The sequence below is a fragment of the Pogona vitticeps genome, chromosome 2 (assembly GCF_051106095.1).
Source record: "Pogona vitticeps strain Pit_001003342236 chromosome 2, PviZW2.1, whole genome shotgun sequence".
Classification (NCBI taxonomy): domain Eukaryota; kingdom Metazoa; phylum Chordata; class Lepidosauria; order Squamata; family Agamidae; genus Pogona; species Pogona vitticeps.
In genome coordinates, this window is record NC_135784.1 from 172,520,748 (window position 1) to 172,548,287 (window position 27,540).

At 43.6% G+C, this 27,540-nt stretch overlaps 1 protein-coding gene across 1 annotated transcript; it reads left to right on the forward strand.

Moving 5' to 3' along the window:
- Positions 1–2,420: 2,420 nt before the first annotated feature.
- Positions 2,421–27,013, forward strand: LOC110071753 (twist-related protein 2). Its single transcript, XM_020779399.3, has 2 exons — positions 2,421–8,189; positions 26,143–27,013. The coding sequence occupies exon 1, from the start codon at positions 7,669–7,671 to the stop codon at positions 8,173–8,175; it is 507 nt and encodes a 168-aa protein (XP_020635058.1). The 5' UTR covers positions 2,421–7,668; the 3' UTR covers positions 8,176–8,189; positions 26,143–27,013.
- The last annotated feature ends 527 nt before the right edge of the window (positions 27,014–27,540 follow it).

Consider the following 27,540-nt stretch of genomic DNA (forward strand, 5'->3'; position numbering starts at 1 on the left):
AGGAGACTGAAATTGAACAATTTTATGAAGATTTACAACACCTTCTAGAACTGACACCAAAGAAAGATGTTCTTCTCATTCTAGGGGACTGGAATGCTAAAGTAGGGAGCCAAGAGATAAAAGGAACAACAGGGAAGTTTGGCCTTGGAGTTCAGAACGAAGCAGGACAAAGGCTAATAGAGTTTTGTCAAGAGAATAAGCTGGTCATCACAAACACTCTTTTCCAACAACACAAGAGGCGACTCTATACATGGAAATCACCAGATGGGCAATATCGAAATCAGATTGATTATATTCTCTGCAGCCAAAGATGGAGAAGCTCTATACAGTCAGCAAAAACAAGACCTGGAGCTGACTGCGGCTCTGATCATCAGCTTCTCATAGCAAAATTCAAGCTTAGACTGAAGAGAGTAGGAAAAACCACTGGGCAACTCAGGTATAATCTAAACCAAATCCCCTATGAGTACACAGTGGAAGTAAAGAACAGATTTAAGGAACTAGATTTGATGGACAGAGTGCCCGAAGAACTTTGGATAGAGGCTCGTAACATTGTCCAGGAGGCAGCAACAAAAACCATCCCAAAGAAAAGGAAATGCAAGAAAGCAAAATGGCTGTCCAACGAGGCCTTAGAAATAGCACAGAGGAGAAGGGAAGCAAAATGCAAGGGAAATAGGGAAAGTTACAGAAAGTTGAATGCAGACTTCCAAAGAATAGCAAGGAGAGACAAGAGGGCCTTCTTAAATGAACAATGCAAAGAAATAGAGGAAAATAACAGAAAAGGAAAAACCAGAGATCTGTTCAGGAAAATTGGAGATATTAGAGGAACATTTCGCGCAAAGATGGACATGATAAAGGACAAAAATGGGAGGGACCTAACAGAAGCAGAAGACATCAAGAAGAGGTGGCAAGAATACACAGAGGAACTATATCAGAAAGATGTGGATATCCTGGACAACCCAGACAATGTAGTTGCTGACTTTGAGCCAGACATCCTGGAGAGTGAAGTCAAGTGGGCCTTAGAAAGCCTGGCTAACAACAAGGCCAGTGGAGGTGATGGCATTCCAGTTGAACTATTTAAAATCTTGAAAGATGATGCTGTTAAGGTGCTACATTCAATATGCCAGCAAGTTTGGAAAACCCAACAGTGGCCAGAGGATTGGAAAAGATCAGCCTACATCCCAATCCCAAAGAAAGGCAGTGCCAAAGAATGTTCCAACTACCGCACAATTGCACTCATTTCACACGCTAGCAAGGTTATGCTCAAAATCATCCAAGGTAGGCTTCAGCAGTATGTGGACCGAGAACTCCCAGAAGTACAAGCTGGATTCCGAAGAGGCAGAGGCACTCGAGACCAAATTGCTAACTTGCGCTGGATTATGGAGAAAGCCAGAGAGTTCCAGAAAAACATCTACTTCTGCTTCATTGACTATGCGGACCACAACAAACTATGGCAAGTTCTTAAAGAAATGGGAGTGCCTGACCACCTTATCTATCTACTGAGAAACCTATATGTGGAACAGGAAGCAACAGTTAGAACTGGATATGGAACAACTGATTGGTTCAAAATTGGGAAAGGAGTACGACAAGGCTGTATATTGTCCCCCAGCTTATTCAACTTATACGCAGAATACATAATGCGGAAGGCTGGACTGGAGGAATCCCAAGCCGGAATTAAGATTGCCGGAAGAAATATCAACAACCTCCGATATGCAGATGACACCACTCTGATGGCAGAGAGGAGGAATTAAAGAACCTTGTAATGAGGGTGAAAGAGGAGAGTGCAAAAAACGGTCTGAAGCTCAACATCAAAAAAACTAAGATCATGGCCACTGGTCCCATCACCTCCTGGGAAATAGAAGGGGAAGATATGGAGGCAGTGACAGATTTTATTTTTCTGGGCTCCATGATCACTGCAGATGGAGACAGCAGCCACGAAATTAAAAGACGCCTTCTTCTTGGGAGGAAAGCGATGACAAATCTTGACAGCATCTTAAAAAGCAGAGACATCACCTTGCCAACAAAAGTCTGAATAGTCAAAGCTATGGTTTTTCCTGTCGTGATGTATGGAAGTGAGAGCTGGATCATAAAGAAAGCAGACCGCCGAAGAATTGATGCCTTTGAATTGTGGTGCTGGAGGAGGCTCTTGAGAATCCCCTGGACTGCAAGGAGAATAAGCCTATCAATTCTAAAGGAAATCAACCCTGAGTGCTCACTGGAAGGACAGATCCTGAAGCTGAGGCTCCAGTACTTTGGCCATCTCATGAGAAGAGAAGACTCCTTGGAAAAGACTTTGATGTTGGGAAAGTGTGAAGGCAAGAGGAGAAGGGGACGACAGAGGACAAGATGGTTGGACAGTGTCACTGAAGCAACCAACATGAACCTGACACAACTCCGGGAGGCAGTAGAAGACAGGAGGGCCTGGCGTGCTCTGATCCATGGGGTCACGAAGAGTCGGACACGACTAAACGACTAAACGCGCACGCGCTGAGCACCATCCAGTGGCAAACTCAACATTTTTAGTGTGCAAGAGGGCTGATTTTAAGATACCAGTGAGTCTTGGGGCACTTTTAAGACCAACAAAATGATCATGGCAACAATTTTTATGAACTAGAATCTCCATCAGAGATGTGAAGAGTGACCCATGGATGTCTGGTGGGTCACTCTGGCTCTTGTTCTCCAATGTTTGCAGCATAATAAATTTAGCCTGCTACACAAGACTTCTTGGTGCAACCTACTAAGAAGGGAACTCATCTGGAAGTTTATTTATGGATTATATATTTAAATATTTATTCTATGAGGCCTTTCTCCTAAAAAGGACTCAAGGCAGCTTATGGCATTTTTTTAAAAAAGAAATTGTATTAGATTCCAGTCACATACAAATTGCACTGTTTTGAAGATGCTTCATTTCGGAGGTGAGAAACATGAAAGGCAGCAGAAAGTATGAGAAACAGAGAGAGAAAGCTAACACATATCCTCAACTACAAAAGGAAAAACTCTGATGACTCAGCACCCTAGGCAGAGAGAGGGAGAAGAGAACAATGCCCAAAACAGAAAGGGAACAAATAAGCCAGAAACTCAATTCAACAGACACAAATCCACCCTCTTTGAATGGTCCCCCGCAAAGCTTCATCGAGTCCCATTTTGGGAAGAAAAGAGCTGGCCATACTTATCTATCAGTCAACCAGTGAGGAGAAAAAAAATCCGAGTACCCACCCCCCTGATAACTTTCTCCAGCCATCCTCTTCTGCTTCCCACACTAGCATTTGGCCCCATCCCCTGACTCCACCCCCCCCAAAAGGAAAAAGAAAGCCGTCAAAGTCACTAGTCCACACAAAATTTTATTGGCCCACCTGTTGACACATGACTAGCTTGGTTTATTAATATACCTGCTTAATGATTTGTGGCACACGGGTGGCACATCAAAATAAACTGTTGCAGTTAATAGACATTGACTTTCTTGGTCACCTGGAACTGATTCATGCTCGCTACAGGCAACCAGACCAGAGGCCTGTCCTGTGTTGAATCATGGTCTAGAATCCCAAGTATCTGCCAGATTCTTGTCTCACAAAGCCAACCACAGGCACGACTGTTCCCACTCAGTCCTGCCTATGGGGGGGAGGAATCTCTCTCTAGTATTTTGATTCATTTAAATTTAGGCACATCAAAAAGCATTGATCTTTGCTTTAGCAAAATGGTAGAGGAGTTGCTTCCTTGGCCGCGAAATCAGCTCTACAGCTGGAAAGGAAATTTGTATTAAAACAGAGACTTTATATGAATTTATCCATTTCATGGTCTGTGAAACTATTAGCAAAAGTATGCACATATCTTTCCATTTCCTCTTTGAGGGGAGCAGCAAACCTCAGATCATTTCTTTTTCATACTATAGACCAGTGATTCCCCAATGTCTCGGTCCCCAGATGTTCTTGGACTAAAACTCCCAGAAGTCTTCACTAACCGTGTTGGCGAGGACCTCAGGGAATTGTAGTCCAAAAATATTTGGGATCCCAAGGTTGGGAACCACTGCTAGGGACAAACAAATGAACACAGCTAAGGGCCAAAACACTTCAGACAGAGAGTTCTCCATGAGAAGCTCAACTGACCTAAGCAATAAAGGACAGGTGATTGTCCTCTCGTGTCTTTCAGTTTTGCAAATTTCACTTTGGCCTGCTTTGTTCCACGACTGGTCACTGTAAGGGAACAACAAGCTCTGTTTACATTTTGATTATGTAAACTTGGAAACTGTGAAGAATGCATCTCTGGAACAGTAACATTTTCTCTCCTCCTCCTTTCTCCTCAACACAAAACTGCCTGCTTTGTTTGGTTTGGCCTTAAAAGGTGCATCTCTGAGAAAAATGCACAGGAACACATGGAAGACATATGTAAGAATAGACACGTGTACAGGTTCAAATGTTAGGAAAAGTGCCGATCTAAATACATACCAAGTCTCCATGCAAGAATAGAAGTCCAGTTGCACAGTCCAGGACAAAACATGACTGCCATGAGAAATATTGGTGGCATGATGAAAAAAGCAATGGAAATGAAATGGAGAGGTGTCCCCACACACCTCTGTTGGCAGAGGTAAAAGATGAAGAAAATTGCTTCTGCCACACAAACAGATCACATCTGAAGAGATGAAAAGATGAACAGCTTTGGCATTGCACTATAAACATGAGAACCACCTAAGATTTGAATGGTTGCAACCTACTGGCAGAATGGCTGGATCCAGCAGACACAGGAGGAGAGACTCCTCATCCCCAATAGATCCCCTCCCTCCATGTACTCATACAACTCGATCTGGAGAGCTAGAAAACCTTGCCGAAATGGTATTTGGGTGGTGCAGAGGATTGAAGAGGGTAAGGGAGGAGTGACGTTGGCTAACCAACCATACCATTTTTTATTGATGATGATGATGCTATGTTCTCTTCCATACACATGGCCAGAATTAAGAAATAAGCTAGACTTTGAAATGGGATTTAAAGTTTCAGTAGGGAAAGGTTTTTCAAGCCGTTGAGGCTTCAGACTCCATTGAGTTCCATTGCCCTGCCTTTAGAATAGTGCCTGAGGCTACAGGCTAATAGGCAGTCCACGAGATTGTGATGGGTTCCAGAGTGTCTCATCCCAACCAGGAAACCCTTAAGATTTTCCTGACCTGTTAGAGTTACAAAGGCCTTACTGTCACGTTTGGCCTTCCCATGGGCAACAGATGAGCTTTAACAAAACCTTCCAGAATATTCTGTTTTCTGTATTGTAAATGGTGGGTGTGCTTTGAAAACAAAACAAAGCAAAGCCCAAAACCAGAGTTCTACATGTCTTCTCCACCTGCAAGATTTTGCTCACCTAGAAAAAGTCAGAGACTTTCTGCTACACCTTATTTCTTGCTGCAACACTTCCTGAAGGTGGTGACTTTTCACTTCCTGGAGGTGGTGACTCTTCAGGGGGTGCCCTCTAGTATAGGGGATAGAGAGCAATGAGACTACCATTCCCAGGTATCATTGAACTAGGAAATAAGGCCTAGAAGGAGGCCTTTCTCCAGATGAGTAAAATCAAAGTGTCTGCTGGTGTGTGTTTGTGGGATGGAATTCCAGAATTCTGCCTGTGGAATTCTTGGAGAATTCTAGGAGTTGACATCTCAAAAGCAAAACAACAACAACAACAACAACAAAACTCACAATGAAAAAACAAAGAACAAAAACAAGTGGGACCTCTAACACTTTCCCTGCAGGCCCCAGCTCTGGAAAAACATGCCCATCCCACCATCTTTCTAGGATTTTAGGAATTTCTCTCTCCCCTCCCTCAGTTGTTGTTGGACAACATCAGCTCTAGTCATCATGATCAATGGTAAGGAGTGCTGGGAGTTGTATGGAAGCAACATACAGAGAACCACATTGTCTGTAAAATTTGTTTTAGAAGGTTGCTCTTAATCTTTTCGTTATTGATCCTTGTCAGTGAAACATCCCCCAAATCACCTTGAAAAAGGTGCCCTAATGTTCCGCGTGCTCTGCTAAAAACTTCTTGTCACTTCATTAGTTTAACTGAATTTTCCACACACTCTTCTACATGTTTACTTAGAAATAGGACTTGTGCTGGATTCGGACAGGTTAGATGTCTTGAACCGAATCAGCCTGATTCAGACTAATTTATATGAGTTGACTGGTACAAAAAGAATACCAGTTATAGCCATTATGGTTTTCCAGTGACATCAGTGGTGAGCTTATATAAAGATTTTGTTCCAGGGGCATATATTGAATTGAATGGGCCACAAACTCCTATTAGCCCCATCCTGTAAGACAAATGACAAAAAAACTGTGGAAGCGGTAGAAAAAACTAGAACGTTTTCCTCTCCGGCCTGACTTGACTGGATGCCTCTTCACATATTGTGGGAAGCAAGCAGCCAGTGAACCCAGCAACACATTTCCAAATAGATCAGAGTCATATTGCTTCAGATGCTAACGCAAAGGTGAGGGAAATGTAGCTCTCCAGAAATGTTGGGCCTATAACTCTCAACATCCCTAGATAGCAAGGCCAGTAGTGAAGGATTCTGGGAATTGTAGTCCAAATGCTTTTGGAGAGCTGCAGCTGCCTATCCAGTGCAAATGCTCATTGAGTTAGGTATCTGACTGCAGAGCCTAAGGCTGAGAGTTCAGTTCCCCGCTGTGCATCCCAGAAGAGCCAGCCTGTGTGGAGTTAGGCAAGGTGCACCGTCCCAGGATGCCCCCCAGAAGAAGGGAATGGTAGACCACTTCTGAGTATTCTCTACCTGGAAAACACTGGAAAGAGTCACCATAAGTCAGAATTGATTGGACGACACACAATTATTATTATTTCCCTTCCACTCATACGCTTGTACACTCCTGTTCAAATAAAAGTTGATCTAATGAAAACACCTACAACTTAATTCTCTAGGCCCAAGGTGGTAACTGCCGCCACTCTCTCTCTCTCTGTCAGGACCCTTCCTGAGTACAGCCTGCATTGTTTTAACCTCGGCGCCTTAGAATAAGTAGCCAAGGAGTCCATCCAGCAGCGAATTTTGGTATCGCTTATCTTTGATTAACAACAAAAGGCCTCGAATGGAGTCGCAGCCACTTTGTGAACTTCACTAACAGGGTTGTGAGCAGGGGGTCAGTCCAGCAGACCCCTGCCAATTATGACCAGAGAGGGAAACATCCTCTGGTATCCAGGCGGCTGATGAGAGCATCTGTGCCTCAGGGCTTTGATGGGTGCGGGGAGAAGGATGCAGGGCGGGTGGGGGGGGGGGAGAGGAAAGGAAGGCAATCTGGAACCCATAAGCTCTCTTGATGTTTGCATTATTGTGAACAGTTGTACTGGTCTGTGCAGGGCCCCTCCCCTTCTGACTCTTCACCCTATCCGTCAAGGGCATTCACAAACTCTGTAACATGGTCCCTCCTTTCTTCGGAGCCCTTCAAGGAGGAGGTGTGTGTTGGGGGGGGGGGAGAGAAGCGTGAATAAGCAGATCCTTGAAGGTTGGAGCAAGTCAGAGAATCTTCTGAAGCCCTTGAAACCGTCCACTATTGGAATCCCATCGATAAAGCTGCTCTCCTTGGAACATCAGGCCACTTGGGCTCGGATGCGCTGCAGCAGAACAGCCGGGGCTGAATCCGAATCCCTGCCGTGTGGGTTGAGAGGGCAGAAAAGCCGGGGTTGGAGACCATGAAAGAGGAGAGCATGTGCCCCGACTCACCAGAAGGCAGCCTGGTGACCAGCGAGGAGGAAAGCGAGAAGCTGCCGAAGAAAGGCCTTCGCAAGAGAGGCCCGCTGGGCAAGGCTTTGACCTTCCCGGCCCCTCCGCCGCCCGAGAGCAGCACCCCTTCCCCACAGGGCAAACGCAGCAAGCGAAGCCCCGTGCCCCAGACCTTCGAGGACATGCACACGCAACGGGTCATTGCCAACGTGCGGGAGCGCCAGCGCACCCAGTCGCTGAATGACGCCTTCGCCGAGCTGCGCAAGATCATCCCCACCCTGCCCTCCGACAAGCTGAGCAAAATCCAGACCCTCAAGCTGGCCGCCCGCTACATCGACTTCCTCTACCAGGTCCTCCAGAGTGATGAGCTTGACCACAAGATCTCCAGCTGCAACTACCTGGCCCACGAGAGGCTCAGCTACGCTTTCTCTGTGTGGAGGATGGAAGGGGCCTGGTCCATGTCCGCATCCCACTGAGATCCAGCTGGAAGGTACGTCTTGAACGTCATTTTTTTCCCTCTTACTGCTCTGGTCACCTTTTGTACTTACTAGGCTGAAATCAGAGGCCTGAAGTCCGCAGAGTGGTAGGGTTGGTAGGTATCCGCTACAGGTCAGATTTTCAGTGGCAACAACATAGCTATGTAACATGTGAGAAAGAAAGAAAGAAAGAAAGAAAGAAAGAAAGAAAGAAGTAGTAGTATGGGGCATGTGCAGAGTGCCATGCCATTAGCAATGAGCAACCACAATTAGCTGCTGTATTATTCTATGATTCAATGATGGTAGCAAGGAACAAGGGCTTTCCGTGTGAAGAACAAGATCTCCAGCTGTTTTGAGAACTCAATGAAATTAGATTTCAGAGAGATACTTGTTACTGTTTTTAAGAGAGAACTGAAAGTAGCATGGGTATCCTTTTTTTTTTTTACTTTGTGTCCAGTACACAGTTCTTGTACATGATACCGACATCTGTTCAAAACCTGCATCGTAGGAGAAAAGTGCGAACTGAGAAGTTAGATCTACACTAGTGGCAAATGATGCCTCTCTCATACCGCTTTTTCCACATCCGCCTCCACTACCCCCCCCCAACCAGTACCTGCAGTCATTGTCTCCAATCTAAGACAACCAGTCATTAATATTCAGGGGTAGGATTGTAAGTGTACATATTTTGAAAGTAAGCCACCTTGACATTCTGTGAGGCTTATTAATTGCCAGTGTCGAGTAAGGAAACATGAATGCTGATCAACAGCTAATTTATTTGTTTAACATTTTAAAAATTGGCCTCTGTTTCATTGCATTTCATATTCTTGTATGTATGCTCATTTTGGATTTGAAAATTAATCCCCAATACTGATTGAAGGCAGAAGACAGAGCTTTATTTTAAAATACACTGAGAAAGGAGTTGCTTCTGTCTGGAAACAACTTTTATTTTATTTTAATTTTTTTTACCAACAAGTTGTGCATTTTTATGTGTTTGTTGGGTGCATACTCAACAAAATGTAATCAAGATAAAAGGCAGCCCTACAAAGGCTAGCTATATAAATAATATATTTAAATATACTCTTTACGTAGCCCTTCCATAGAAGCCAACAGAATGTTCATGTGTGAAATACTGTGTTAATTTACTTCTAATAGAAATGTAAAAATGTATGGCCAATGTACACTTGATTCTACTCCCCTGTTCCTCACAATCCTCTTCCATATTAAATGGCATGCCTTACATGAAAAACGCAAAAGCAAAACAAAACAGAAGAGGATGACAGAAGCTCTAATATATTTTGCCGTATGGTTATCATGACACATAGTAATAGGCGCTATCCTTCTCTTATTCTGTGATCGTGTGAGAGAAGCCTCCACTCTTCCTATTTTACAAATATGGAAAGATGGCTAACAAAACAACAGCTTTCTATAGGCGCTGCCTTGATCAAAGTTCCCTAATGAGAACCCCCTGATACTTTCAGTGTTCTGGAAATTCAGTGTCTCGGTGCTAAATAGAATGGCTTTGATGCACTCTGATATGGAAAAACTCATCAATGCATTCTACCCTCAAATGCGAACGAGATTTCCATCATTATTATATATCTCCGTAACTCACACCTCCATCATTACCAATACAGACTAAATTGCACACTAAATATAAGCCCACACTGGGTCAGGTAGACATGTTAAAAACATGTTTTTTTGCCACTGGTGCAGCACCCACCCGAGGCATTTTGCTGCTTGAAGCAGGAGTGCACCCTTGCTGCGGTAACAAACCACTTTATAAAATCTCTTTCCCCCGTTGAAAAGTCCCTCCCTGGCTTACTCTGCTGCTTTCATATGGAGGGCAGTGATGTTCACAGGAAAGGAATTTAAAAAGCATGGCTATCCTGGGAGAATGCCACTCCACATTGGTACCCAGCATGTGTGGCACAGAAGGGCCGTCTGCATCACAAGGCTTTTGCGGCTTCTGAATAAGCACCCTGACCAGACAGCAGGTTTGAAGTTATAATATCATCTTATGCACGTGTACACACATAAACACACAGAGCGAGTGAGCGAGAGAGAGAGACTGAGAGAGAACCAGGTTAAAGACATATCTGATGTTTAAGGAGCATGAAACTTTGCATTAGAGAAAGGCATCTTTGCTTCTGAATGGGGGACGTGGTTCACAGTGAAGCCAGACTCAGATAATAACAGATACATCCCAAATAATGATGACTGAGAGCCACACAGCAAAAATAGCAGATTTGCCGCACCAGCCAGTGGTGAGGCAGAAACACAGGAATGGGTTGCACACATCTGTAGTTTAGTTGCACGCTGAGACACTGAAGGGGTTGCTGTGCTTGAGAAGACTTTCACAGAAGGGGAATTTCACTAAATGCATTCTCAATCCCCCCAAATCACAGTGGAGCAATCAAGGCAAAAGTCACACTTTATGGCATTTTTCCCACCCAAGTTAGAGAATGCCATGGAGAATCTAGCAGCTTGTCATTCTGATTACTCGAGCAGCTATAATGAGCTCAGTTGCATGTTCATATGAAACAAGTTACAATGATATCTACATTAAGATACCCCAAAATTCTGCAAGAGGAAAGAAAAGCTTAATTCTGCAACCAGCTAAAATTATGGGATTACCTTTATTCCCCTTGTTCTCATATGATTTCTTCTGCATTTTTACTCCCCTTCCCTCAATAAGTCTTTCTGCTTTTGCTGTGTAAGGAACGGTCACGGTGCAGTGACATGCAGCCTTCTTGGTAATTTAGGACAACACACCTATCTTTGCAGCAATAGGGGCTAGAAACTTATTTTAGTGGTGGAGTGTATGCAAGAGTGGGTCCAAGCCATCTCTAGATGAAATTAATCCTGCTTAAAACTCTGGAGATGTCTGCCACCGAGCTAAAGGGACTTATGGTCTCAATTAGTATAGGATAGCTTCCTAATGTATATTAGATACATTCTGTACATATATGATGTTTTAGAAAACAAGAAACAAAACCAGCACTCACACAGCTCAATTCTATCCCTGTTGCAGAAAGTAATTTGTGCTAGTGAACCAGGGTAGCCTTAGAAAATCTCAAGTCTTGTACACATTATAAGGTGAGAGGACATCATTGCCAAAACCACTGGAATGCCCTTTTGAGTATAACCTACATGAAGGGCACATAAAATGTTGCAACCAATACTCCTGTCATGCAGGACTGGCATTGAAGCAACAGTTCTTGCAGAATCGCAATGCCCACAAGGTGGGCACCATTTTTGCAAAAAAAGAGAGGAAATGTCATAATCATTTGATTTACTTTTGCAGCATGCCCTTTGCTTTCAACGTTACTGTTTTCCACAACTGCTCGTCATTTTTTTTAAACAACAAATTCCAAATCCAAAAGGACAAAATCGTCATCCCCTCAAAAGGATGAGTTTGCAGAAATGCTGAATGCAGCAGAAAACAAGACTATTTTATTGCTCTCCTCAAAGGCCACAACAAAATACATGCAACAAGAAATCTGTGCATCCAGATGGCATTTAAAGTGTAAAGCCCACATCTTGGCAAGGATACAAGGAATACGTATTTGTCTGATTAGATTCAGTATCTTACTGTTAGTCCAGACAAAGAGTAGACCCACAGAATGCATTGCTAAATGATAAGCCAGCACTTATAGCATGCAAATCCCATTGAGTCAATAGCTTTCCTGCAGTTGGGACTAGTGATAGGACAGTCTCTAAATTGTATTCTTGAAGTCTCTTAAATTCCTGCAGCAACTGAGAGTACCAAAGCATGATCCAGCACCACAACACACACACCAGCATCTTTTCTCTCTCTCTCTCCTGAAGCCCTCGATATAGTACAAACCTGGTGGGCCTCCCTCCTGATAGAATTCCATAAACAAGGAGCCAACCTGGAAAATGTCAAACTTTACCCCCAAGCTCCACCCAGAAGGGCTCCAGGGTCACACATTGGAACAATCTTCCTGCCTAGCGGGCGGCCCATCTACTGTCAGAGCCCTGAGATGGGACGGAGACAGCAGAACAGGGACAATTTGGTGGAGGAGGAAAAGGTGAGGTTTGCCCCGGGGGCTGATTGCCCAGAAAAAAAAGTGTGTGTTTCAAACCTGGCTCGCTCTTTGACCTTGTGCCTATTCTTTGCCCTGGGAACAGCGGACTCAAAAATCGCCTCTCCTGACGCACGCCCCCCTCTTTTCCTTCAGCCCTCCTTGAAACAACGGCAACACTCCGTTTCACTTATTTCCGTATGTTCTGAGATTCGCTGGCTGCTCTGAGGTGGAGAAAATACACAGCCCATCCAACCAAAGAAGGGATAAACCCCTCCATTTCACTTGCTTCTCCCATTCTTCCTCCCCTCGCTTCAAAATCCTAAGTCCCTTGTGGTGAATTTGTCAATTTATAACAAATAAGCAACAAAATAACACAATAACACAGTATCAATACATTTGGGGGCATAAATCAAATATCATAAAGTGCAGTGAGAACAAAAACACAATAAATTACAGTTAAAAGGATAAAAAATATAAAAGACAAGAAGCATGGGGGTGTGATGGATGATATAATATCGAGCACTGTTGTATCATGGTGCTGTTTGTTCAGGGAAGACCTGCTTAAACAGCCAGGTTTTTAATAGCTTCTTGAATGTGCCTGGTGAAGGGGCCGGGTGAACTTCAGGCGGAAGACAGTTCCACAGTTGTGGGGCTACCACCGAGAAGGGCTGATTTCTAGTAGTTGATATTTGGGCCTCTCTTGGGGTCAGAACTCTCAGCCGCCCTGCTTGGGATGATCTTATATGTGAAGATATGAGTAGAACAGAATGAAAATTTCTCCCTCCTGAGAAATTCTCATCCAAATTCCATAGGTGCCATTTGTACCTGCCATACCTGTTAAAGGTGAGAAGCATCTTGGGGAAAATGAAGCCTATTTTAATACCCCCAACATGGCTGCATACGCAGGGCTTCAGAGCTGCATTTCAGAGAGCTAAGCACTCAAAGCCCTTTGTCTGGATGCATCCCGTGGACATTTCACTTTCTTCCACATTCAGCTCTTTTCTTATATATTTTTTTAAAAAAGTTCTTTCTATCAAATTTACATAGAAATTTGCACATATTGAAAAAAATCTTGTTAAAAAAAGGTTTGATGTTCACTTTAATACCTTAAGTAGGTATTAAAGTAATCACTGACGCAGCACCAAAATGGAGCAAATACACAAGGATGAAAAAAACAAGACAAAAAAACAAAAACAAAAGAGAATGTAGGTTTCCACACAAAAAATGGTGTATTCCAGTGTATAAGTGCAGATTTGGAAATCCCATTTTAGAAGGCTGTGACCCCTGAGCAGGTGAACTCTGTTCCTGCTGTTGAGTGTGCCATCCTGGTGCTGACTGATCATGAGTACCTTCAAAGCTCCTTCTTCCTCTTCTAATGCTTCCTCTTTCTTTCAATGGCACTTGGACAAATCACCCTTTCTAGCAGAGGGCTGTTTTAAATTAAAATAGCCCGACCACCAAAAAAAAAAAATTGTTGTCTCCTATAGCAAGAAGGGATCGAATATAGGACTGACAACCTATGGGAGAATCTCTTTCCCCTAGCTTTTTTCAAATACGGGTTCTGTGACCTCCTCTGGGTCTTCGGAAAGATCACGGACACCCATGCATGCCAAAGCCGAAGTTGTAATCCCCAAAGGGCTGTCTTATGACCAGTCAAGTCCCATTTTTGGCCTGTGAGTCACTTGGCTGCTGAAATTGATGGAGTTCAAAAAGTAACTTTTCAGATTCTTGACATGCAAGCCATAGCCCTCATCCTTACTGAGATCTGTGTACTAAAATGAATTTGTGAGTAAAGAGTACCTGATCAGAAATGAGAATGTTAACACTGTGCTGTACATTCCTTATTTTGTCCCCTTTGTGTGCAAAGGCACAAGGCACTTTCATGTTTGCAAAACACAGAAAAGAGAAACACCCAAACATGACCCGAGGCAAGGAAAAGTCCATGCAATCACAGCGGCTAGAAGTTGCCAGTTTCCTTTTGTCGGCTTAATTCTGGCACAGAGGCTGGATCTACAGCAGGCACTGGAGACGTGTCCTGTGCAAACAGCATTACAATGCAGGCCCCTTGGGTTCAATAGGTACCCTTCCCACATAGAGATGGAAATGCTTCCTGTTGGAAAGGGCTTTCAGCCGCTGTTGGCACGGTTGAGTTAAATTGACTCAGTAGAGGATCACCTCCTACGTTTTTACTGGTACCGGCCCCAGTATAAGACAGAGTGAGGCAACTGCCTCAGTTGCAGATGTTTGTGTAGGGTGGGGAGATATGGATATCCAGCCACCCAGCCATTCCGACTGCGTCCCCTTTTGTGGAGGACCCAGTCCCATCACCAGTGCTGAAGTTTGATTTAACTGCCCCCCTGGTTTCCCTTTTGCCCATGGAATAAAGATGGTGGCGAGGAGGGTGGGATAATTTTTCCCTCAGGCAGCAACAAATCTTGGGCTGTGCTGGTTCTCATCCACAGTATCAATTTCCACAGAATTTTTCCACAGAAGAATTCCCCAACAGAATGCGTTTCCTGCCTTTTGTTTCAATACCACAACAGGGTGTGTGTCGGTTTGTCTCTTTTGACCATTTTTATACCAGGACAACACAACGGCTTATGGCATTCCTCAAGAAGCAAAAGCAGAATGGTGCTGCACTGTTGCTTTGGAATCAAACACAGAAAATGGATACAACAAAAATTGTGAAAATCAATATGCGTTTAGTGCTATGAACTCCCCTGCTGTGGAGGCCGCTAACATTTAAGCATAAACAAGGGATTGTTTCCCATGACCGTCAGAAGGACGTAAGGTTTACATTCCAATTGGTTACTTGAAGACTGTGTTCCAGGACAAGTTTGTTGCAATCCTGCTCCATGGATCTTAGAGAGCTGGACCAGGTTGAGTCAGATGCCTTGTCTAACCAGATCAGTATCGTCTCCAGTGACCACCAACAGCACCTGTCCAGGATTTCAGATGAGTGTTGAACTACCTGATGATGCTAAAGACGGGATGTAAGACAACTGGCAGCAAAGTCTGTGCTGTATTACTGAGATTTTGCCCTTGCTATTCGTAGAAACAAATGGCAAATAGGTCACAGTTTAGGCTGCTTAGACTGAAGGTGGGGGGAGGTAACTCCTAGTCCCAGGCAGCGGATGGTTGCGCCCACGTACAAGCTTGGCTGCCAGGAGGCTCTGGTAATATGCAATAAGGATAGTGTCCTTCCTGGAGATCATCTTGATTTTTATTTGCAGCCTCTCTTCCCCAAGTCAACGCAAGGCACTTTGCTGCAAAGCGGCAATCGGTTCCTATTCCCCCAAGTAAGAGGGTATAGTGAAGAAAGCCCCAGTCAAGTTAATTTGATGCAGAAGGAAACACACATACCCCTCTCTTCCCATTTCCAGCAGTGAAACTGCAGTAACGAACAAGCAACTAATTAACCTGCTGCCCCTTACGGCTACCCAAAATCTGCCACCTGAGTCTGCAGAATCCCTCTGCCTAGTAGGCTGATCTTTTAAAAAATCCTTGGTCTGAACTCTGGTCTCCTCAATGAATACCTTGTGCATTTTAACAGAGGTGGATACAACCTTTGGCTAAATATAGGGGCCTCATCCAAACAATACAGTAATGTTTTCTTTTCATACGTATGGATAGTTTTGTTCTGTAGCAGACGTTCAACTGGGCGGCCTGATTTGCTATTATGCCGGTCAAAATGAAGCAATCTTCTTGGCATGATAGGCAAATGTGGACAATAACATGCACCTGATGTGAGCTGGTCTGTCTTTTTCCACATTGTGCATATGAATGCCCCATAATGGGTTACATGGTTTTTCTACCAGAATGTGTCAGCTTTTTCATCCTTTATTTAGTAACCACTGATCGGAAGGAGTCAGGATAGGAGTTAGTGTTGGACTTGAGACAGTGATGCTCAAGAGAACTGGCCCACCAGTAGCATTTCTGAGAAATTGAAGACTATCTTCCCACCATCACCACCCAATCCCATGGTCTTCAATAGTTTGCTCACAATGAAAGGGACCCAAAGGGAGTCTTGAGGCTTTGCGGGGGAGAGATTGGAATGTTTTTAATTTCCAAGAAATTGCCGGAGCGGATGACATCAGCAGCCTTATGCAACAAAAATTGCACAACAGGTTTTCAGTCAGTGTTTCTTTTCCATGTACGTAAATACTTTTACTTCCTATTATGTGCCGTGACCTTCAACCTGCAGAACCTCTCCCAAGAGACTCTTTCTTCATTTGCCATTAAAATATGTTTCGGCATTGTTTGGCTGTCTCAGGCTCAGACCATTCTGTAAGGATCCCTGAAGGGTCTTTCTGCTCTAACTCTTAACATCAGAGGATCTGCCCCTTGTGACATCACAGAGGCTTCTTCTGAGAGGTTTTGGCCCTGACGTTTCAGGGACCGGGAGACGTGATTTTACATGGCAGCCCTATAATGTAGCAAGGAGCAGCCCGGAAGAGAGTGACTCTAGTGGTGGACTTCAAGAAACAGGGTGGAGAAAATGGAGAATTGCCATGGGTCTTATGAGGAAAAGGAATGAGAAAAGAACCAAACAAGGAAGATCAGTGCCTGCATACCTGGTTCATCTTCCTGTAGAAGGCGAGCCTGCCATAGGGACAGGTTCAATCCAGATTGTGACCTTGAAACAGGTCCATCTAACTTGTGGGCGGGCAATTTCCAGCACTCCTGGATCTTGTGGGGGGGGGGCTTACAGCATCCTACATCCTGACCCCCCGATCTTTTACTTTAAAAACATTTTTAACTGAAGAAGTCCTTTGTGCCTTCTAGCGGCAAAGATTTCTGAAAATTAAAATTGGACTAGACCTTTAAGGGGAGGGAACCAAACATGGCAGTATTTTCCTCTGCACCAAAGGGCACAAGGAAGCAATATTTTTTCTTCTTCTTCTTTTTTAAAAAAATAACTTTGGGTATGTTGGGCCTCTGCAGGCACAATTCACCCTGCCCTCAGTTCTCAAAAGTTGGCAACTTGATTGGGGCCATTGGATTCCAATAATCTGCAGGGCTAATAGGGGAAACGGCTCCCAAGCCAAGACCCGTAAGGTGCACCCATCTTTTGACATCCTACAATCATGACCTTATTTGCAGAATTCTAAACTGGCGTCATGTTTTTCCACAGAACTGATACATCTCATATTCCGAGCCTTAAAACTGATTGGCCCATCAGGGAGGAGGATAATTGGAATTACTCTTAAAGAAGGATGATCAGAAAGGAATACTCTGAACTAACTACTGTGTAGCAGTTTGTGCACATTTATTAGAGCAGTCATCTGCAGAAGGCTGTTTTGTTATGTTTTATACTCTTAGAACTGTAGATCTGGAAGGGATCTTAAGGAGCATCGAGTCCAGCCCCTGTCAGGGAGGCAGCACAGTGGGGAATAGAACTCCCAACCTCTGGCTATGCAGCCAGAAACCTAAATCACTGGTTCTTAACCTTGAGTTACTCAGGAGTTTTGGACTGCAACTCCCAGAAGCCTTCACCATCAGCTCTGCTGGCTGGGGTTTCTGGGAGTTGCAGTTCAAATGCATCAGAGTAACAAAGGTTAAGAACCACTGACCTAAACCACTAAGCTATCCAGCAGTTTTGTTGGCAAGTGCTTTGTTTCAATGGGCCCCCTTCCTCACTTTTCTCACTGCTGCTCCTATCATAAGTACTTTTGGTTGTGTTCTAGATTAAGCCATGGTTTATGTTAACCATAGTTTTTTTTTAATTTTTAGTTCAATAGACAACCCAACAGACTATTTGGTCAACTCCTCTGTAAGAATTGACAGCTGGGGGTGGGGAAGCCAGGGACAAGCCACAATGGCAGGCTTGGATATCATAACAAGCCATGATTCAAACAAACCAAAATGTGGAAACCAATAACAAACCATGACTTCCGCTTGTGGTTTGTGACTGGCTAGCAATCCACAGTTTCTTTTTGAGGGTGGATTTAGACTCGGGAACAACCAACATTCCACAGACTACAACCTAGCTTGCAGTGTGTGTAGTCAATTTGTCACCTGGACACTGAGGACCTCAGGCAGAAGGTAGCTTCAGCCTATTAGCAGTTCATTTTATTTGCTAGGATTCTTGCGGAAGATCCTAGTGTAGGTGGACTGGCGGCAAAGTCATTTCTTTTGATCAAGACTCCAGAAACTCAGACTCACTTAAGTCCAGATTGCTTACCCTTCACATGATAGAATATCTTGAGTATACACTCTGAATACATGCGGGCAGCTAGAGACATTCTAATGAAAAAAAAGAGGTAAGGGGAAAAGCTGGCCAGTGTGTGTGTGTGTGTGTGTGTGTTTTCTTCATGGAGGTGGAGATCCATGTTCGTGTGATCCCATGTGACACCACCGGCAAGACAGCTCTGCTGATTGCACTTTCCCCTGTTTCGGCATCATTAGCTTGGTATTCCTTTGTCTTCGTAGAAGATCCTGCTGGCATTCCTTCTTTAGTTGCATGGTCCAGTTTGGACCTCTTCTGTTGTTCTAGGACGTAGTTGTTGACTTTTGAGGCAAGCCCTGCCATGTGAGCCATATTGGGGAAGCACTTATTCATGGCATTTTTTGTTGCTTTATCTGTTGGATGGTTTCAGAGGTCGGTAGCTGTAGGCTCCTCCTCCCTGATCTCTTGCTGTGCATCTTTCACTCTGACCACTTCCGGAAAGTATGTGGTTTCCCTCTCTGCAACATCATTCCGTAGTTTGATGTTGTATTTCCTGCCCACGGAGTTACTGCTGTGTTGTTCCAGAGACGCATTCTCCTGGTTATGTGGCTTTCTTTGCAGTATGTGAGTTACGGCTGCAACATATCTTTTAAGTTAAGTCAGACATTTGACTTTTCTGCTTCAAAAGATCTATCAGTGTATATCTTGACAAAAATACAAACAATAGTCAGTATATATACAGTTTATTTTTTCCTTGTGTCATTACTGGCAGTGGAGCATATCTATCAGCTCTTGGGCATGCCTTCTCTTCCTTTCCTTTCCTTTTGGGAGCCTAAGTCTGGTACCCTTGCCTTTACAACATGCATGCACCCCCTGCCTTCTACTTTGGAGGGTGCAACGTCCATGTCTTTATCCCCTTTCAGTTCAGGAATATCTGTGGCCAAGTTAGTGGTAATACAGATGCATTACTGGTATTACTGTTTACTGCATGGTCCCTTTCTGCATTCCAGTTCGTTTACGTACATGCTTTGGTCTGAAGGTTGCACAGTGTCCTTTTCCTTTGCTTCTTAGCACACCTTGATCTCCTTCTAACTCAACTTTCGGGCAACCCCTTTTCTATTGCGCAACATCACTACAAATAAAGCGTTGCCTCTGTTTAGCTCTAACGGTTCTGTGGCCTTACTGCCAAGCTTTGTAGGGTCTTGTTAAGGACCTCAGTGGCCATTTGACGGGAGCCCCCCTTGGCAGCAAAAGCAGAGGCAGAAGCAGCACTTGTACCTGCCCATGGGCTGCACATTCTCCATTTTGTCTCTTTAAAAGTTGGTTGACTGAAAGTTCAGGATTCTTTCTGTGTTAAAGGAATTTTGGAGGTGATTCAAGGAAAGTGGCTACTATCTGATCTGTCACTCAGATCTTCTCCCACTTCTGTCAGGCTCTGCTCAGGTTCCAAGAATCAAGTTACTGTAAGTTGTACAAAATATCTGCCCTCGTCCTTATATTAAGGAGAGATCTAGTCTGAAGGAAGATGGGACCCCATCCTTCTCTTCCATGGGCTAAATGTTAACACCTCTCCTACTAATTCGAAGGATTGCACATCCACATATATGGAATTGAACTTCCAACCTCTGGCTCAGCAGCCAGATACCTAAATCAGAATCTTACCTGGTTATATTTCTTGAATTACAATTTTTATAACATTCACAATGAAGGATACTCCTGAATTTAAAAGATCAAGATAACCAGAAATAACATGCTTAATGCTGAATCCAAAATAGGGTAGTCAAACTTAACTACTCATTGAAATAAATGTGAAAACGTTAGCTGTGACTATGCTAGTCCTCTTTAAAATATGCAGACATAAGTACAATTAACTCTGCCTGGATCCCATTCATTTAGTACAGTCCTAAACATGTCTACTTTCTGGGCTTTCTCCCAGATGTATGTATAAAGATTTACAGGGTTAGGCATCATAGAGAGAGGGGGAGGGATACATCAGATATCTTTGAATAGCTGACAGTACATTGCAGCAAAGGAAATATGGGAATGTATGGATCCCTATGTAACGAAACCAAAAGAAAATTACAGCAGAAAGATAACATCGATCCAGGTCTTGTGCCTTCAAGAGCAGCAAGATTGTAGAAAATACCATCCCTTGACATAAAGAGGTATATGGGTCCTGCAAATGTTTGAGAGCTACTGGCTGGATAGCTCAGTGGTTTAGGTAGAGTTCAGTTCCCCACTGAGGCTCCTGCAAATAAAGCCAGCCTGGGTAGCCATGGGCAAGCTGCACAGCTCCAGAGTGATACCCCAGAAGGGAAGGGCAAACCACTTCTGAGTATTCTCTACCTAGAAAAGGTTAAGGGGTAGCATGAGTCAGAAGTGACGTGATGACACACAATTATTATTATTTTAATCAATGTCTGAGAATAAACTCCTATTTAAGGTACAGGAACAGTATAAAAAACTTGACAATTTAAGAACGAGCACTGTTAATTTTTTTTCCAAAGAAAGTGGATACTTGTAAAAAAAGGATTCACTCTTTCATTGGAAGGGCTTGTAAATACTGAAAGAAAAATGCTGATGCCGCTGTGTGCTTACTCTCTAACAAAAACAAACTTCCGTCGATCTCCTTCTTAAGCCTCTCATCCCAAATTATATTTCATCTTCAAGACGTCAGGTTGCCTTGGCCGATACTTCTGCTTTGTATCCCCGTCATCAACCTTTAACTGGTAGCCTCTGGCAGGCAGGGATCTGTGTTTTCGCGTTTCCCTTTTTATCACTGGTAGTTGGTGTCCATTGTGGTTGATGGGGCAGAAAGTGCAGCAGGCAGTGGTGGGGTTGAGCCAGGGGTGGCGGGCAGAACCAGGCCGGGAGTTGGAAAGAGAGGGCTAAACAAGTAAGCCTTCACACGTATAAACAAAAGTAGAAATCCTTTCCCTGCATACCACTCATCCCTTCTGCAACTCAGCTCAGATTCCGATGGAGAGCAGACTGAAGGCCCAGAGGTGCACCACATACCCAACAGGTTGGCCTTGACTAATGTTGGTGAGACCCAACATCCTGTCTAGTGCTTATCTAAAAAGGCATTATTAATAAGCGCACCAGACTCAATACCTTGCTAAAGAACAAGAGAAAGAAAGAGGTGGACATGAATCTGGTAAACCAATAGCCGCATCTGATATTTTAAAGGGAAAATAGTAACCAACAGGACTTAGAACCTGGAAAAATTGGGAGATTGCTCCCTGGCTGTGGCTTCTCCTGGAAAAGCTGGTTTTTGAAGCTTGAAATAATTTCAAGCAGATTTTTTTAAACGTGCATCCCAATAACAAGTTGCTAAGAGAGAAAATCTGGTATGTGCTTGGCATAAGCTATTCATAGCTCTTAGGAAATGAGAGAGCAGAGAGAGTTTGTGTTTTTGGAAGAAGCAGAAGCAGGTAGGAACCTAGGCTAAACTGCAAGTGTTTAAAACACTTTAATGGAAAATTTCCCCTGCTTTAGAGAATGTGAATTACTGTACTATCATTCACAAATTATTCCTGTTTCAAATGTCTTTATACCTCTTCACAGGTTGACAGAGGTAGGGAACGAAGTGTGTAAAACACACGCTAAATAGATTTATCTGTGGTAAGCTTTATACTGTATTAACTATTCCTACCTTAACCTACATTCACAACTTATTGTTCCTACCTTAACCTACATTCACAAGAGGATTCCAGAAGATAAGGTCCCTCTCTCTCTCACTCATACATGTAGACACCTACACGTACCAACAAAAACACCCAAGGAGCAGCAGTACATAGCCTAGTACATCAATTGATGTTCTCTGGATGGTAGTGTGCTGTGTTTCACATGTTGCACTCTGGCTGTAGAGACCTGCATTTCCATGTGAAAAAAGGATGGCTTTATGTCAGGGTAACACTGTCAGTTCCCCACATTCTGGAATTTTCTTTTCTCTAAGAAAAAAACCCTTGATTACAAAAATCGTCGAGGTGATTTTATTAGTTTTCATGCCCACCATGAGCAAGTCTGTGCAAAGTTCATGGATTTTAATTCATCATTGAAGATCAAGCCATCCCCTGAAATGCTGCCAGGGCATGAGTTATCTCAAAAGGAGGCAAGTAAGTTTAACTGCTAGGCGTTCTCTCCTTCATTTAAAACACGCTTTCCCACTTCTTCCCCCTTTCAGCAAAAGAGTCTGCACTAACTCTTCTTTTTGTGTTTAGCTTTGATGGTGGCTTTACATCATGCTACATGTAACCCAGGGAGGAGTGGAGAGTAAAGGAGATTTCTTTTAACATAAGTAGCTGAACTGCGAGTACTTAGCACTCTTTAGGAGCAGTTAAATGTTAAAAGCAAGATAGAATTACATAGACTTGCCTGAGTGATGTTGTTTTAAAAAAATCTGGTTTGTGATCTCTGGAAAGAACATGGATCTCAGCTGCTTTCATTTAAATAAAAAAGGAAATGCAGTTCAAAAGCATCTGCTCTGTAGTCTCAAAAGGTTTTTATGCCCTTAATTTCCCTGAAGGGTAGAAGAGGTAACAAGTACAACCCAGGGCAGTCAATCACCAGGTGAAGCTTTTCAACTTTGGAAAGTCTGTAGTTACTTAGCGATAGAACACATGCAGTGTAGGAAAAAAAGGTCTCAACCCGACCCACCCACCCCCGCAGATTATGGTAGGGCTGACAAAGACCGGTGCCTGGAAATCCAGAACGCCCGTGGAGCCAATTCTAGGTTGGACCCACATCCACTTCCCAGGTTCCCAACTTGCCTGATGACTCTGACTAGAATCCTCTCTGCCGACGCCCTTGAGGAAAGGCAGTGCACAAGTGATGCGAGGCGTTTTCCCCCAGTGCTGCGCATCAAGTCTACCACTGGTGGTGGCCCCCACTTGCACAACCACTCTTGTGAGCAGCTATGGGATGGGCAGCCTGGAAAACTCAAACATTTCATCTGCAGATGTCCTGATGCTAACAGAAGATTGCGGGTCGGATTGTGGCCTTTGGGTTTTAGCCTCTGAAGCCGCCTAAACAAAGAAACTGTGGTTCTGGGCAATTGTATGTTGATTTACATCAGAAATACAATTCTCATTTGAATTGCATGGTTCTGAGCAGTGTGGTTTTGATTATACACTGATATATATTTTTTAAAGTAACAAATATGTCAATGAATCAATAAATATTCAGTAAATAAATATTCAGTTAAATACTGCGCTGTTGTTCGTGTCCAGGAAGTGGCTTGAGAAAGATGGGCTTCTGAGACGTACTGAGGCCCCTGTTGTTGTCAGTGGGGCGGCTCTCACTGCAATAGCAGCAGCCCAGCCTGACCCTCTCTCTGGCGTGTGGTAGCCGAGAAAGGTGTTGGCCATTCTAGGAGGCTGACATGGGTTGGGGAAGGTCACTGTCAATACTGTAAAGCCATCTGTTCTCTCTCTCTCTCTCTCTCTCTCTCTCTCTCTCTCTCTCTCTCTCTGTGTGTGTGTGTGTGTGTGTGTGTGTGTGTGTGTGTGAATCAACTGTTTCTGCTTTGTGGTTACGTTTTTTGGGGGGCATAAGAGTTATATGTAGATTTTGAATGGCAGATTTAGAACTACTGTATATGGGGTGTTTCTGGTGCCCTAATCCCAGTGTTGTTGAAGGGAGAAGTGCATATCACTTCTCTGGTGTTTGTTTTTAAATTTTGTATATTGTATCTGCAAGGCGCTTTGGGATATTTTTGTTTTGTTTTAAAAGTTGTTATTTGGTTAAGTGCTTGTGGACTATATCACTTTGGTCTGAAGTATCAGTCCAGGAAATCTTTTTATTATATATTCTCTTCCCACTCCACCCCAGCTCTCTGCCTATATGTCATGAGAACTGACATGCAATTAATCAATGCGTGGAAAAAACACAAAGAGGAAATCAACCTCCCTATATGTTGCATGCAAACATGCCAGGGTAAAGGAAAATTCTAACTTGGTGTGCTAGTAGTTGACAATGTATAAGATATATCTTCATCTCTAGTCCACAGGGAAGGATTCAGTCTTGAAATTTTTTCATTGTGATAGAGTCCAGAAATATTTTTAACATGTGATGAACCCATTGTCTAGAATATCTCATGCTCATGGCCGTTGTGCTTAGCAGTGAAGGACAGCTGGTCAGGGTAATGCTTGTTGCTGTGATTATCCAGAGCATTTTTATCCCGCCCTTTGGGCAAACATGTTCTTGCAATGACTTGCAAAGGGAATTACCATGACTGACAAGCTTACAATATAAATGACATACAAGGACTAAGAAGAGATGAAGGCAGAGGGGGAAAAAAAACAATGTTCAGGTTTCAGTTCTTATACGGAATGGCTAGATGGAAATGGTTGAGCTAGGCTGTTGCCAGGAGAAAGCTGAGGGAATGCCAGTGGTAGCTTGTCTGAACAAAGGACCAAGGCTTTTCCTGCAGGAAAACTGTTGCTGTAGTTCATAAGAGTACGGGCATGCCAAGTCCAAGAACCAGTATAGCATAGTGGTTAGAATGCTGGTCTAGGACTTAGGAAATCCAGAGTTCAAAACCCCACTCAGCCAGGAAGCTCAACTGGGTGACCTTGGAATAGTCATCCTCCCTCTGAGTCTGACCAACTGTGAGGATAGAAGTCGGAAGGAGGGGAACTATCTGTGCTAATGGGTTTACTGGCAGAAAGATGGGAAGCAACCTTAATAAAGCCAGTGTGGTGTAGTGAAGAGCCGGTCAAACTAGGAGTCAGGAGACCTGGGTTCCAATCCTGGCTCAGCCATGGAAAACCATTGAAGGTAAAACCACTTCTTAAATATCTCACATACCTTTGAAATCATATTTGGGTCACAATAAGTTGAAAGCTGCTTTATAGCCCAGAACAGCAACAGTTGGAACTCACTAGCAAAGTCCTTTTCCTAGGCTGGGTTGCTTTATTATTTTTAAATTTTATTGAAAACATTTTTTTTAATTTTGCCTTTCTCCTTAAAGAGGACCCAAGGTAGCCTACATCATTGAAAAGCATCATTTAACAGCTACGTAAGAACAATAGGTACACAAATACGGTGGTGCCTCGCTTAACGATTGCCTCGTTAAATGACAAAACCGCTTCATGATGACGTTTTTGCAATCGCTTTTGCGATCGCAAAACAATGGTCTAAATAGGGTGTTTTTTTTCACTTTGCGATGATTGGTTCCCTGCTTCTGGAACCGATTCTTCGCAAAACAATGTTTTTCTAACAGCTGATTGGTGGTTTCAAAATGGCCGCCGCGTAATTAAAATGGCTCCCCGCTGTGTTTAGGGACGGATTCCCCGCTTTACAGGCAGCAAAAATGGCCGCCCCTATGGAGGATCTTCGCTGGACGGTGAGTTTTCAGCCCATTGGAACGCATTGAACCGGTTTCAATGCATTTCAATGGGCTTTTTATTTTCGCAAGACGATGTTTTCGTAAGACAGTGATTTTCGCGGAACAAATTAACGAGGCACCACTGTACTAAAAAGGAGCACACAAATATCATACTAAGAAACAGTAAATACTAAAGACACATTTTAAAGCAACAAGGCACAACACTCCATTTAAGAACTCTTCTCAGGCAGCCGGTCACTGCGGGAAAGCTTGCCTGAAGGACAAGGACTGTGGTTGCTTGTGGAAGGACAGTAAGGATTATTTTTGTCTTGTGGAGAAAAATTGAATTTGCAGTCAATGAGTTCAGTTTTGGTATCGATAGCTTCACTTTGTTTTCCCTTTATTTTTTATTTTCCTAGGTCCACTCAGGGGAAGGTTGGTGAGTGCCATGCTTCTGCATCAGCCCAGAACAGCAACAGACACTGACTGAGAGAAGCTCAGGGCACCCTCTCTCCCGTTTTTCTGTTGCCATCTTGGAATAAGACCAGCGCCATCATCTCGGGGGACAAGGGTGGGAGGGGAAAGAGCCAAGATCCAGGATGGAGAATCTCAGCTTTCCACCATGGCTCAGAGAAGGGCCACGTACAGAACGTGGCAGAGATCCGAAGGAGGCGTGGACTGCTTTGCTTGCAACTAGCTGGCCTCAAAATGTCAATATAGAACTCTTTTTGAGGAGCTAATTTATTTTTGATTAGCAGGTTTTTGGGGTACTCCCCTGCCCCGTGATTATTATTTTTGTGGCAGGTGTCCATTTTCTGAAAGTTTGTCTGAACCCTTTCATGTTCTAAGGGAACTGAGCTCACTATGGCTTCTCATGGCCAAATCTGCAGCAAAGTCCCAACCCTACAAGAGTTCTCAGATAATAAAGGGATTTCTTTCTCCCAATATGTCTTCTCAAAAAGAAAGGGCATGAGTTTGGAAAGGCAGAAGGGCTTTGGGGAGAGAATGTTTCCAGACCATGTGTGGGTAAGATTTGATCAAGTATGAACCAAATTAAAAACATGGGCTCACTGTTCCTGTCTCCTCTTTTAAATACAATAGCAATAGATCTATAGTCACGCCTACTGCAGGAGGTGTTTGATCTCAACAATTGGACAGGGAGACTCAGGCCCTGGGCTGAATCCAATCTTTCTGTGGGGTCTCATTTCTGCCCTCCAGGGTTTTCCAAATTCTCATGCATCTTCCCCTTGATAACATCATTTGCCAGGCTCCCTTTCTTTTTCAATAGATTCCTCCACTCCAATTATGAAAGGCTGAAATGGTAACACTTGGGAGTATAAACAATTAATCAAAATACACGGCGAAATCCAATAGCACACAGTTGGACCATGTAAGGCAGATGATGTCATCAGCCCTGGCCATTTTTCATGAACTACAAGTTTCTGATTCCCTCCCCCCACTAAAGGTTCTGAGGCTCTCTTGGGATTCCCTTGCACCCTGGGGGGACTGTTAATTCATGGAAAATGGCCATGGCTGATGACATCATCAGCTTAATGTGGTGTAACTTTTATGCTATTGGATTTCAGCCAACAGTCCCATTAGTAGTTGCAAGATGTAGTAATATCATAGAATATAAACTTTACTACTGTTGTAAAGGTAGGACATAAAGACGGTGGGTAAAAGGAATAGAGGCTGGAGCCACTGAGGATCCCAAGGTCATACTGGTGGGCTAAAACATTTCTAATAGCTGTGTGCAAAAAGGTCATAGCAAGTGAGGTTCACAGGAGATGGCTCACATGCTGGAGAAAATGTTATGA

Excerpts from the sequence above, each read along its gene's own strand:
- LOC110071753 (XM_020779399.3), top strand. The coding sequence starts at position 7,669 with ATGAAAGAGGAGAGCATGTGCCCCGACTCACCAGAAGGCAGCCTGGTG.